At 47.3% G+C, this 13,149-nt stretch overlaps 1 protein-coding gene across 1 annotated transcript in view; it reads left to right on the forward strand.

Annotated features, from left to right (window-relative positions):
* TBCE (tubulin folding cofactor E) overlaps positions 1-13,149 on the forward strand; it is a 217,405-nt gene that overhangs the window by 71,953 nt on the left and 132,303 nt on the right. The window contains exon 6 of the mRNA XM_040429306.1: positions 5,067-5,166. Coding sequence (XP_040285240.1) covers positions 5,067-5,166 — 100 coding nt within the window. The remainder of the gene's footprint in view (positions 1-5,066; positions 5,167-13,149) is intronic.

Below are 13,149 nucleotides of genomic sequence, written 5' to 3' on the forward strand. Positions count from 1 at the left end.
GCCACAAATGTGCATGTGTCTGCTCAAACGGTCAGAAACAGACTCCATGAGGGTGATATGAGGGCCAGACGTCCACAGGTGGGGGTTGTGCTTACAGCCCAACACCGTGCAGGAGGTTTGGCATTTGCCAGAGAACACCAAGATTGGCAAATTCGCCACTGGCGCCCTGTGCTCTTAACAGATGAAAGCAGGTTCACACTGAGCACGTGACAGACGAGTCTTGAGACGCCATGGAGAACGTTCTGCTGCCTGCAACATCCTCCAGCATGACCGGTTTGGTATTGGGTCAATAATGGTGTCGGGTGGCATTTCTTTGGAGGGCCGCACAGCCCTCCATGTGCTCGCCAGAGGTAGCCTGACTGCCATTAGGTACCGAGATGAGATCCTCAGACCCCTTGTGAGACCATATGCTGGTGCAGTTGGCCCTGGGTTCCTCCTAATGCAAGACAATGCTAGACCTCAGGTGGCTGGAGTGTGTCAGCAGTTCCTGCAAGACGAAGGCATTGATGCTATGGACTGGCCCGCCCGTTCCCCAGACCTGAATCCAATTGAGCACATCTGGGACATCATGTCTCGCTCTATCCACCAACGTCACGTTGCACCACAGACTGTCCAGGAGTTGGCAGATGCTTTAGTCCAGATCTGGGAGGAGATCCCTCAGGAGACCGTCCGCCACCTCATCAGGAGCATGCACAGGCGTTGTAGGGAGGTCATACAGGCACGTGGAGGCCACACACACTACTGAGCCTCATTTTGACTTGTTTTAAGGACATTACATCAAAGTTGGATCAGCCTGTAGTGTGTTTTTCCACTTTAATTTTGAGTGTGACTCCAAATCCAGACCTCCATGGGTTAAAAAATTTGATTTCCATTTTTTAATTTTTGTGTGATTTTGTTGTCGGCACATTCAACTATGTAAAGAACAAAGTATTTCAGAAGAATATTTAATTAATTCAGATCTAGGATGTGTTATTTTTGTGTTCCCTTTATTTTTTTGAGCAGTGTATATACTAGCAGAAGGACCTGGCTTCGCATGGGTATATTTAATCTATTTCATTTTATGTTTCTGTGTGTCGTAAAAAAAAAAAAAAAGTTTCCCCTATAACAGTGACCTCTACAGTGCCCGCCCCTTTAGCTGTGACTTTCACTGTGACCGCCCCTTTAAGCAGTAAATAAATATGGCTGGGTTGTTATGGAAACCTGGAGTAAAACTGTGTTTATGATCAGTTGGGCTTTGAAGAGAAAGAATTGCAGGCTTGTATTTGGGGGGGGGGGCTAATTTTTTGGGAATATCTGTCGCGCATAAAGAACAGACAGACAGACACTCATTTTTATATATATATATAACAGTTTTTATATATATATATATATATATATATATAACAGATAGAGAGAGATATATATATACAGTACAGACCAAAAGTTTGGACACACCTTCTCATTCAAAGAGTTTTCTTTATTTTCATGACTATGAAGGCATCAAAACTATGAATTAACACATGTGGAATTATATACATAACAAACAAGTGTGAAACAACTGAAAATATGTCATATTCTAGGTTCTTCAAAGTAGCCACCTTTTGCTTTGATTACTGCTTTGCACACTCTTGGAATTCTCTTGATGAGCTTCAAGAGGTAGTCCCCTGAAATGGTCTTCCAACAGTCTTGAAGGAGTTCCTAGAGATGCTTAGCACTTGTTGGCCCTTTTGCCTTCACTCTGCGGTCCAGCTCACCCCAAACCATCTTGATTGGGTTCAGGTCCGGTGACTGTGGAGGCCAGGTCATCTGGTGCAGCACCCCATCACTCTCCTTCATGGTCAAATAGCCCTTACTTTCAAAGTTTTCCCAATTTTTCGGCTGACTGACTGACCTTCATTTCTTAAAAGTAATGATGGCCACTAGTTTTTCTTTACTTAGCTGCTTTTTTCTTGCCATAATACAAATTCTAACATTCTATTCAGTAGGACTATCAGCTGTGTATCCACCTGACTTCTCCTCAACGCAACTGATGGTCCCAACCCCATTTATAAGGCAAGAAATCCCACTTATTAAACCTGACAGGGCACACCTGTGAAGTGAAAACCATTTAAGGGGACTACCTCTTGAAGCTCATCAAGAGAATGCCAAGAGTGTGCAAAGCAGTAATCAAAGCAAAAGGTGGCTACTTTGAAGAACCTAGAATATGACATATTTTCAGTTGTTTCACACTTGTTATGTATATAATTCCACATGTGTTAATTCATAGTTTTGATGCCTTCATAGTCATGAAAATAAAGAAAACTCTTTGAATGAGAAGGTGTGTCCAAACTTTTGGTCTGTACTGTATATATATATATATATATATATATATATATATACAGGGAGTGCAGAATTATTAGGCAAGTTGTATTTTTGAGGATTAATTTTATTATTGAACAACAACCATGTTCTCAATGAACCTAAAAAACTCATTAATATCAAAGCTGAATATTTTTGGAAGTAGTTTTTAGTTTGTTTTTAGTTTTAGCTATTTTAGGGGGATATCTGTGTGTGCAGGTGACTATTACTGTGCATAATTATTAGGCAACTTAACAAAAAACAAATATATACCCATTTCAATTATTTATTTTTACCAGTGAAACCAATATAACATCTCAACATTCACAAATATACATTTCTTCTGACATTCAAAAACAAAACAAAAACAAATCAGTGACCAATATAGCCACCTTTCTTTGCAAGGACACTCAAAAGCCTGCCATCCATGGATTCTGTCAGTGTTTTGATCTGTTCACCATCAACATTGCGTGCAGCAGCAACCACAGCCTCCCAGACACTGTTCAGAGAGGTGTACTGTTTTCCCTCCTTGTAAATCTCACATTTGATGATGGACCACAGGTTCTCAATGGGGTTCAGATCAGGTGAACAAGGAGGCCATGTCATTAGATTTTCTCCTTTTATACCCTTTCTTGCCAGCCACGCTGTGGAGTACTTGGACGCGTGTGATGGAGCATTGTCCTGCATGAAAATCATGTTTTTCTTGAAGGATGCAGACTTCTTCCTGTACCACTGCTTGAAGAAGGTGTCTTCCAGAAACTGGCAGTAGGACTGGGAGTTGAGCTTGACTCCATCCTCAACCCGAAAAGGCCCCACAAGCTCATCTTTGATGATACCAGCCCAAACCAGTACTCCACCTCCACCTTGCTGGCGTCTGAGTCGGACTGGAGCTCTCTGCCCTTTACCAATCCAGCCACGGGCCCATCCAATCTGGCCCATCAAGACTCACTCTCATTTCATCAGTCCATAAAACCTTAGAAAAATCAGTCTTGAGATATTTCTTGGTCCAGTCTTGACGTTTCAGCTTGTGTGTCTTGTTCAGTGGTGGTCGTCTTTCAGCCTTTCTTACCTTGGCCATGTCTCTGAGTATTGCACACCTTGATGTTGCAGCTCTGAAATATGGCCAAACTGGTGGCAAGTGGCATCTTGGCAGCTGCACGCTTGACTTTTCTCAGTTCATGGGCAGTTTTTTTTACGCCTTGGTTTTTCCACACGCTTCTTGCGACCCTGTTGACTATTTTGAATGAAACGCTTGATTGTTCGATGATCACGCTTCAGAAGCTTTGCAATTTTAAGAGTGCTGCATCCCTCTGCAAGATATCTCACTATTTTTGACTTTTCTGAGCCTGTCAAGTCCTTCTTTTGACCCATTTTGCCAAAGGAAAGGAAGTTGCCTAATAATTATGCACACCTAATATAGGGTGTTGATGTCATTAGACCACACCCCTTCTCATTACAGAGATGCACATCACCTAATATGCTTAATTGGTAGTAATTTCGAGCCTATACAGCTTGGAGTAAGACAACATGCATAAAGAGGATGATGTGGTCAAAATACTCATTTGCCTAATAATTCTGCACGCAGTGTATATATATATATATATATATATATATATACACACACACTGAAAGTGGCAGAGTCTCGACAAAAATTAGGTTAGGACTTATGGTCCAGACGTTCCATAAAATGCAGAATGCACGCGGCTTTTTTGGTTTTTTATTTTTTTCGCGTGGTATCGAGTATCACAATACATTTTTATGGTATCGAAATCGAGTAAAAATTTTGTATCGTGACAATCCTAGGTAAGACGTGTGTTTGTTTTTTTTTTTATTTTCTATATAACACCTCCTTTCTTTCTCTTATTTTCTATACATCTATATTATTCCATCTTTAGCCGGGATGAAGTTAAAGGAGTTATCTGATGATCTATCCTCTGGATAGGTCAATAGTATCTGATCAGTGGCGGTCCAACACCCAGGACCCCCGCTGATCTGCTGTTCGCGAAGGCAGCGGCACTCGCAGTAGTGCCGTGGCCATCTCCAGCTTTTCCTAGGCCGTGTAACTTCACATTAATTGGTCACATGGGGCTGAGCTATGATACCATGCACAGCGCTATACAATGTATGACGCTATGCTTGGTGAGCACGGAGAAGGCCACGGCACTAAAACAATGCAAGGTATAAAATTGAAAATGCAAAAATGGAAAATCGCCTGGAGCTGAAAGGGTTAAATAATGGTACAGAATTATATATTTTTTTTAGTTCATCAATATAAAACTCCTGAAAAACCACTATAAACTATGCAATAATCCAAATCTGTGCAAACTAACATATTGAAATGTGCAGCCTGAACGTACAGCATATAAAGCACATAGATAGCATTGTTTACTGCAGGACTACAGGCGGCCAGAAGAGGTAGCTTGATTCATTACTGCAGTTCCTAAAGATATATACTTTACACCACTCTGGCAGCCACTTTGTATTTGGCATCATGGTGCCGGGATTGTGCGCAGCTGCTTGACCATAGAATCCCAGTCCCTCAAACTCCCAAACAGCATTTCTTGGACAGATAGTTTGGAACCCCCATAGTTGGTAGAAAGATGAATTTTCCAAGCTACAGAAGATTGTGTGTCTTCCACTTGTGGCTTAGCTCTTCACATTGACTAAACATCACTTTCAGAACCCATTTCTTCCACTGTTGGCATTATTTTTTTTTTGATTTGCCTATTGTCCTTAACGTTGATAATTAGATATTTCTATCTTAAATTTATCAAATAATCTACTGTCTTCCTGGGAAAATGTAGCAGACATTGCTTTTCAACTTCAGAAACTGAAAACTCTGGACCTCAGGTATGCAAAAAAAGTTATTTTGCTATTGCATTCAAAAATTGCACAGTATGTAGTGGTTTGGGTTGTGAAATGGAAATGTTACTTATGCTGAAGCATTAGGAATGCTACAGAATGGGGAAAATCTGATTTAACTGTACATACCTGGAGACCACAACAAGCAGAGCTGTTTGGCCATCTCTAGTAGTGTCATTTAAACAGAAAAAAAGGGGGCGACCCAATTTGTCCCAGGGAAGGGTGAAGGGCAGTGCCCACCCAATACAACCACAAGGGACACACTTAGAGGGTAACTCGGCACAAGCTCCCGAGTACAACAGCAGAAACACAAGAAAAAGGAGCTCATAGTACCAAAAAAATAATATATTTTATTAAAGCATGATTAAAATTACATAATTGAAAAAGCAATAAATGTGATGCTATTAATGGGATAAAATAAGAGCGGAGGACAGAAAAGAAAGAGCGCCACCCTGGGGAAGCACACGGATCAAAAATACAATGTATCAATCGATCATAGGAAAATACTGGGTGCAGTGCCCAACCTATGAAACAGGACAAAAAAACTAATGTATATAGGTGAGACAGTGGTCAACACAGGCACTCCCATGTAGCAGTGGATAATGATGTGCTGGAGTAAATAAAGATGGAAATACAATACAGGCCAACCATAGAGACCAGGTGTAAAAAGCACCAAGGTCATGCGGCCAGAAGGGAGTGACAAGAGGACCAGAGCTCACCTAAAGCAGACCGTGTGCTGATTAACCCAGGTTGGCGCTACCCCAACGCGCGTTTCGGCGTGCCTTCGTCAGGGGGTAACGCCATCACTGTGGATCTGGTATTTAAGGTCTCTCACAACCAATGGGAAGATCGATACTTACTCATCCCCAGGTGTGTATGTCTATAGGCGCGGGAGAATCCAGCAGGCCGTGTCCAGCCGCCCCATGGCCGGCGTCCCGCCGGCACGCCCACACCATGTGACAAGTCACATGATCGGACGGCTCCGGCGTAAGGACACACGGACGTGAGACGCTGGAGGCGGAGCTGGATGACGCGCGCACGCATCACACAAGGGGAGGAGAATCAGGGCACCAACATACCAGTATAACGATATGCCTACCATAGACAGAACCGGACTGTTTCACTCCAAAGCCATCATATATATATATGCATCAATACAGCACAACATGCATTGGACATAGTAAACACCTACATAAAAACATGATTTGTGAAACACATCAGTATATACACTCACCTAAAGAATTATTAGGAACACCGTACTAATACGGTGTTGGACCACCTTTTGCCTTCAGAACTGCCTTAATTCTACGTGGCATTGATTCAACAAGGAGCTGATAGCATCCTTTAGAAAAGTTGGCCCATATTGATAGGATAGCATCTTGCTGTTGATGGAGATTTGAGGGATGCACATCCAGGGCACAAAGCTCCTGTTCCACCACATCCCAAAGATGCTCTATTTGGTTGAGATCTGGTGACTGTGGGGACCATTTTAGTACAGTCAACTCATTGTCATGTTCAAGAAACCAATTTGAAATGATTCGAGCTTTGTGACATGGTGCATTATCCTGCTGGAAGTAGCCATCAGAGGATGGATACATGTTCTCATTCTGTTTACGCCAAATTCGGACTCTACCATTTGAATGTCTCAACAGAAATCGAGACTCCTCAGACCAGGCAACATTTTTCCAGTCTTCAACAGTCCAATTTTGGTGAGCTTGTGCAAATTGTAGCCTCTTTTTCCTATTTGTAGTGGAGATGAGTGGTACCCGGTGGGGTCTTCTGCTGTTGTAGCCCATCCGCCTCAAGGTTGTGCGTGTTGTGGCTACACACATTCTTTGCTGCATACCTCGGTTGTAACGAGTGGTTATTTCAGTCAACGTTGCTCTTCTATCAGCTTGAATCAGTCGGCCCATTCTCCTCTGACCTCTAGCATCCACAAGGCATTTTTGCCCACAGGACTGCCGCATATTGGATGTTTTTCCCTTTTCACACCATTCTTTGTAAACCCTAGAAATGGTTGTGTGTGAAAATCCCAGTAACTAAGCAGATTGTGAAATACTCAGACCAGCCCGTCTGGCACCAACAACCATGCCACGCTCAAAATTGCTTAAATCACCTTTCTTTCCCATTCTGACATTCAGTTTGGAGTTCAGGAGATTGTCTTGACCAGGACCACACCCCTAAATGCATTGAAGCAACTGCCATGTGATTGGTTGACTAGATAATTGCATTAATGAGAAATAGAACAGGTGTTCCTAATAATTCTTTAGGTGAGTGTATATACACATACACAGTAAATTACATACGCAGACATGATCATAGACACGTAATAAGGATTAGACATACAAAATAATACAATACAATAAAGTGTGTGATAGTAGATCTGATTAATAAATAAGTGAAAGTGAAAACCCTAAGTGTTACAATAAATCAAAGATAATAAAAATAAATGGTTATGTAAAAACATTTAAAAACATTTCATTTAAAGTAGCTGGTATTGAATCTAGGGGGATCATTTAAAGGCATTGTCTCACTCCAGCAAATTACATTTCTCGCCCATATTCATTGGGGGACACAGGAACCGTGGGTATAGCTATGTCCTCTATGAGGCGTTGACACTAGTAAAAGCTGTTAGCTCCTCCCCTGGCAGCTATACCCCCTCCAGCCTGGAAAGAGCTTCAGTTTTTTCTAGTGTCAATAGGAGGCAAGATCTAAGCTGAAGATTTTCTTATTTTAGTTTATTTTTTTCTCTTCTTTTAAGTGGGAAACGGTGGTCGCTTTGCCTCCCTGTTCTCACGCCAGCGTTGGTTCGCTACGCTGCCTCCTCCCCCACAAGAAGACAAGGTGGACCAGGGTAGTCTCGCTCCCCTGCATCCCGCCAGCAGTCCAAGTCCCTCTACGGTGCCAGTAGCTGAAGGGATGACCCTGCTGGAGAAGAGGAAGGGTGAAGATGGCAGCTGGACAGATAAAATGCCCCCCATCCAACGCCCGCCCGCCGCTCAACCTCTCTTGCAAGGGGTTAATCTATAGCAGCAGCAGCAGCAGCATGCATTCCACTCTGGGACACAGACTGGGCCCCCCAAAAAATACAGTTAATTTATCAGCAGCAGCACATGTGCCTCCCTGAGGACTTAGCACTGGGGCACAGACATGGGCCGAATCGCATGTGGGCGGAGCGGAGCCAAGCGCACAGGAGTGATCCTGCTCCCATAATGATCGGGCGGCTGCCTGCTATATGGTGTTGCTCTGGTAAGCAGGGGGTCACAGCGAGGGGCGATTCCAGCAATGCGGGGGTTAATGGACGTGCGCGCATCACAGCGGCTCTCTGGGGGGATGCAGGACCTGAGGGGGCGGGGCCTATTCTTCCCGCCTCAGCGCTCGGCCAGTTCTCTCCGGACTTTATCTGTCAGCATCTCCTGGTCCTGGTAAGAGCTGTTAATCCTCTCCTCAGGTCACTGTATCCCTCCAGCCTCAGATATCTCTGGTTTTCACCATGTCTGATCCCCCTGGGTTTCTTCCGCGGCCAATACCTGTCCACTATGCCTGCTCTATATGTCAGGTTAAATTCCCTTGCGGGCAACAGGATTCTGTTTGCACTGCTTGTCAGAGGCTCAGGCACCCCCCCCCCCTCTTCAGCCCATACCGCTGCTCCCCCTCTGGCATCTGAGTTACCCGACTGGACCAAAACGCTCTCTCAGGCGGTGGAAAACCTTGCTCAAATCTCCCAATCCACCCTATCTATAGTGGGTCGCTTGGTTGAGAATCCGCCGACAGCGCAGGCTGCGCCTCCCTCAGATGCACACTTCCCTCCCCGGTGATTCCGTCAGCACAAAAGCGTCCCAGAGAAGACCGTGTTTGTTCTGACGCATCTCCCTCTCCACCACGTGTACGGTCTCACTCAGGTTTTTCTTCTCCTGTGGTTGAGAATTCGGATTTGGATGCGGAGCAGCCTTCTAAGTTGGCCTCCACTGTGGATAGCCTCATTGCTGCCATCCGCGACACCTTCTGGGTGCAGGACGATCACCCCCCCCCCCCCCCCCCAAACTGACCAGCAGGGGGTATCCTTCTTCGTCCAAAACAGGCCTCAAAGCTGTTTCCTCGCTATAATGATTTTTCGGCGGTGGTTTCCCAGGCTTGGGATCTCCCAGACATGTGTTTTTTCCACCCCAAAAAAACCTGAATATCCTATATCCTTTTCCAGCGGACTGCGTTTCCACGTGGACATCCCCTCCTAAGGTGGGCCCACCTGTAGCACGGCTAGCCAAAAATAAGGCTATTCCTATAGCCGATAGATCCTCCCTTCAGTCCGCTGAAGATCGTCGGATGGCATCTTTGACGAAGTCCCTCATAGCAGCCACGGGGTCAGCCCTTAGGCCGTGTTCGCCTCCGCGTGGGTGGCAAAGGCAATCTCTGAGTGGGGCAGCCAGCTGGACCAGGACTTGGTATCCAAGGTCCCCGCTCGGATACTTGGCGCAGCTGATCATCGGCGCTTGCAGTCACCTTACACCGCAAGCTTTGGCTGAAGGTGTGGGCAGCGGACGCAACTTCCAAGCATTCTTTAGTCGGTCTCCCCTTTGCTGGCACCCGTCTCTTTGGTTCTCGGCTGGAAATTATTTCTGAGGCCACGGGTGGCAAGAGCACCTATCTCCCACAGCCTAGGGCCAAGAGGGCCTCTCACGTTATGTCAGGTTCCTCACGTGGCAGACCTTTTCGTCGATTCGCTAGTTCCCGCCCCGCAGTGAGTTCCTCCGCTGGGGACGGCTGCTTTCCTTCCCAGGATCGACGCAAGAAAAGTCTTTTCGGGCACAGCCCTCCTGGCGTCCCAGACCTCAAGCCACTCGACCCCCTGCGGCTAAGCAGGCCTCGGCCTGAAGGTGCGCCCCCGCCCAACAGGGTGGGGGGCCGCCTCCTCCTCCTCCTCTTCCAGGACGCCTAGCGGGCCCACGTGTCCGACGCTTGGGATCTCGAGATTGTATCCTCTGGATCCCTGATAGAGTTCCTGTCTCTTCCCCCAGTCAGGTTTTTTCAATCCCGTCTCCCACGGGACCCCGAGCGGGCAGCCGTCTTCTCCCAGGCCATTCAGTTCTTCCTAGACCGGGGAGTCATCTCTCCCGTTTCCCCAGCGCTAAGGTTCAAGGGGTTCTATTCAAACCTCGGTCAAGCCTCAGTGCACCCAATCCTGGACCTCAAACTGCTGAACAAGTTCCTCCGCCTCCAGCGGTTTCGGATGGAATCCCTTCATTCCGTAATTGCTTCTCTGGAGCGGGGTGAATTCCATTCGGCCATAGATATCCTGGACGCATACCTCCATGTCCCCATCACGCGTAGTCACCAGCGCTTCCTGAGGTCTGCGATAGGAGACTGTCATTACCAGTTTGTCGCCCTCCCGTTCGGGCTGGCAACTGAGCCTCGTCCTGCTCCGTTCCAGAGGCATCTTGCTTATGCCGTATCTGGACGACATCCTCATCAAGGCCTCCTCCTTTGCTCAGGCATTGAACAGTGTACAGATCACACTGGAAGCTCTGGCTCGCTTCGGGTGGTTGGTCAACCTGCAGAAGTCATCTGACCCCCTCCAGACAATTGGTCTTCCTGGGTATGCTTCTGGACACGGACGCAGCACGGATTCGCCTTCCCCCGGACAAGCGACTGGCCTTGCACCGTTCCGTGAGGATCTTTCTCGACTGCAGACTTCAGTCTATTCGACTTTTCATGAGGATGTTAGGGAAGATGGTCGCCTGTTTCGAGGCGATTCCCTTTGCCCAGTTCCACTCTCTGACGTTCCAGAGAGCGATCCTGTCCTCCTGGGACAAATCTTCCGAGAGCCTGGACCATCTCATCCATCTCTCTCCTCAGGTACGGTCGTCCCTTTGTTGGTGGCTGTTTGTTCCGGTTCTGGGAAGGTCCTTCCTTCCGATCTCCTGGACGGTTGTTACCACCGCCGCCAGTCTACTGGGTTGGGGAGGGGTGTTTCCTCCCAGGACAGTGCAAGGCACATGGTCTCGGTCGTAATCCAAGCTCCCGATCAATGTCCTGGAACTCGGGGCGATTCTTCTGTCCCTCCAGCACTGGACCCACCTCTTCAAGGGTCGCTCAGTCAGAGTCCAGTCGGACAACGCCACAGCTGTGGCGTACATCAACCACCAGGGGGGGAACACGCAGCCTCGCGGTGATGCAGAAGTCTGCCGAGATCTTACGATGAGCGGAGGCCCATGTACCGGCAATTTAAGCGATCTACATCCCGGGTGTGGAGAACTGGACTGCGGACTTCCTCAGCAGGACCACGATAGATCCGGGCGAGTGGTCCCTCCACCTGGAAGTATTCCAGGCGATCTGTCTCCGTTCGGGTCGCCCCGATGTGGACTTGATGGCCTCTAGGCTCAATCGGAAGCTTCCCACCTTCCTTTCCCGCGCAAGGTATCCGCCCTGATCATTCACTCACTGCGCCGAAGACAGAAGTAAACGGCGCAGGCGCGGGATTTAGTCAACAATGCGGTGGACCATGCCATCAATCAAGAGGAGCGGGGCGGGCAGAACAGGGGGCCTAGGCGGGATAAAGCGTGAGTGGACGGAGCCTCTAGGTGCTGATTTTACGCCCACATAGCACCTAGAGGCTCATTAGCATATTATAAGTGCTTTTTTTACAAAAACGGCTGCAGGGACTAAGGAAAGGGAGTTGCATCACTTGGATGTTGTCAGAGCTCTGAAGATCTATTTAGCATCCTCCGCTCCCTTCCGCCGTACGGACTCCCTTTTTGTCATTCCGGATTGTCCTCGCAAGGGATTGGTGGCCTCCAAGGTGGCAATCGCACATTGGATTCGGGCTGCAATTGCGGAGGCTTACTGCGCCCGGGGTTCCGCCCTTAGGTGTCACGGCTCACTCCACCAGAGCGGTGGGCGCATCTTGGGCTCGGAGGAATCGCGCTTCAGCTGCACAGTTGTGTAAGGCGGCTACTTGGTCCTCCTTACATACATTCACAAAATTTTACCCGGTGCATACTTCTGCATCGGTGGACGCTGCCTTGTGCCGCATGGTCTTGCAGGCGGCAGTTTTCTAGATGCCTGCAGGGACGCTTGTTTCCATGGGGCTGTGGTTTTTTCCCTCCCTGTGGACTGCTTTTGGACGTCCCACGGTTTCTGTGTCCCCCAATGAATATGGGCGAGAAAAGGAGATTTTTGTATAACTTACCAGTAAAATCTCTTTCTCGCTCTTCATTGGGGGACACAGCACCCACCGAGTATTGTTGTTCGGCCACAGTTGTGGCAGTTGCTGGTTAGAACCCCATTGGGTCTTTTGGCATAGTTGGTGTTCCATGTTTTTTTTCTTTGGTTGGCTTGCTTCTCCTACTGCTTGTACACAAACTGAAGCTCTCTCTCCAGGCTGGAGTGGATATAGCTGCCAGGGGAGGAACTAACAGCTTTTACTACTGTCAACGCCTCCTAGAGGACCTAGCTATACCCACGGTTCCTGTGTCCCCCAATGAAGAGCGAGAAAGAGATTTTACTGGTAAGTTATACAAAAATCTCCTTTTCTCCTGTAGACTAAGTTCATACAAGGCACTTACTAATATATTGTGATTGTCCATGCATGCCTTTATGTGCCACCAGAGGAAGCGCTTCTTTTTCCTATAGTGTCAAAGCAGAGCCAGTGCTGCTGGATAGCAGGGTGGTCGGAACCCCTGGATACAAGCAGTGTATAATGTGATAGAGAAATTAATCAATTCAGAAGAGGAGGCAATATGAACAATCACAATGCATAAGTAATTGCCTTGTATTAACTTTCTGTACATGATAAATGCCACTTGCTGAAGTGCCACAACTACTTTAACCCCTTAAGGACCCTCGCTGTACATGTACGGCGCTGGTGGACGTGACTTAAGGATCAGCGCCTACATGTACGGCGGGCTGATCAGGCGGGTGCAGGAGCTGCGCTCGCCTGATCAGCGGCACGGACCCGGCAGTCACCGTCAGCCG

The sequence above is a fragment of the Bufo bufo genome, chromosome 4 (genome assembly GCF_905171765.1).
Source record: "Bufo bufo chromosome 4, aBufBuf1.1, whole genome shotgun sequence".
Lineage (NCBI taxonomy): Eukaryota > Metazoa > Chordata > Amphibia > Anura > Bufonidae > Bufo > Bufo bufo.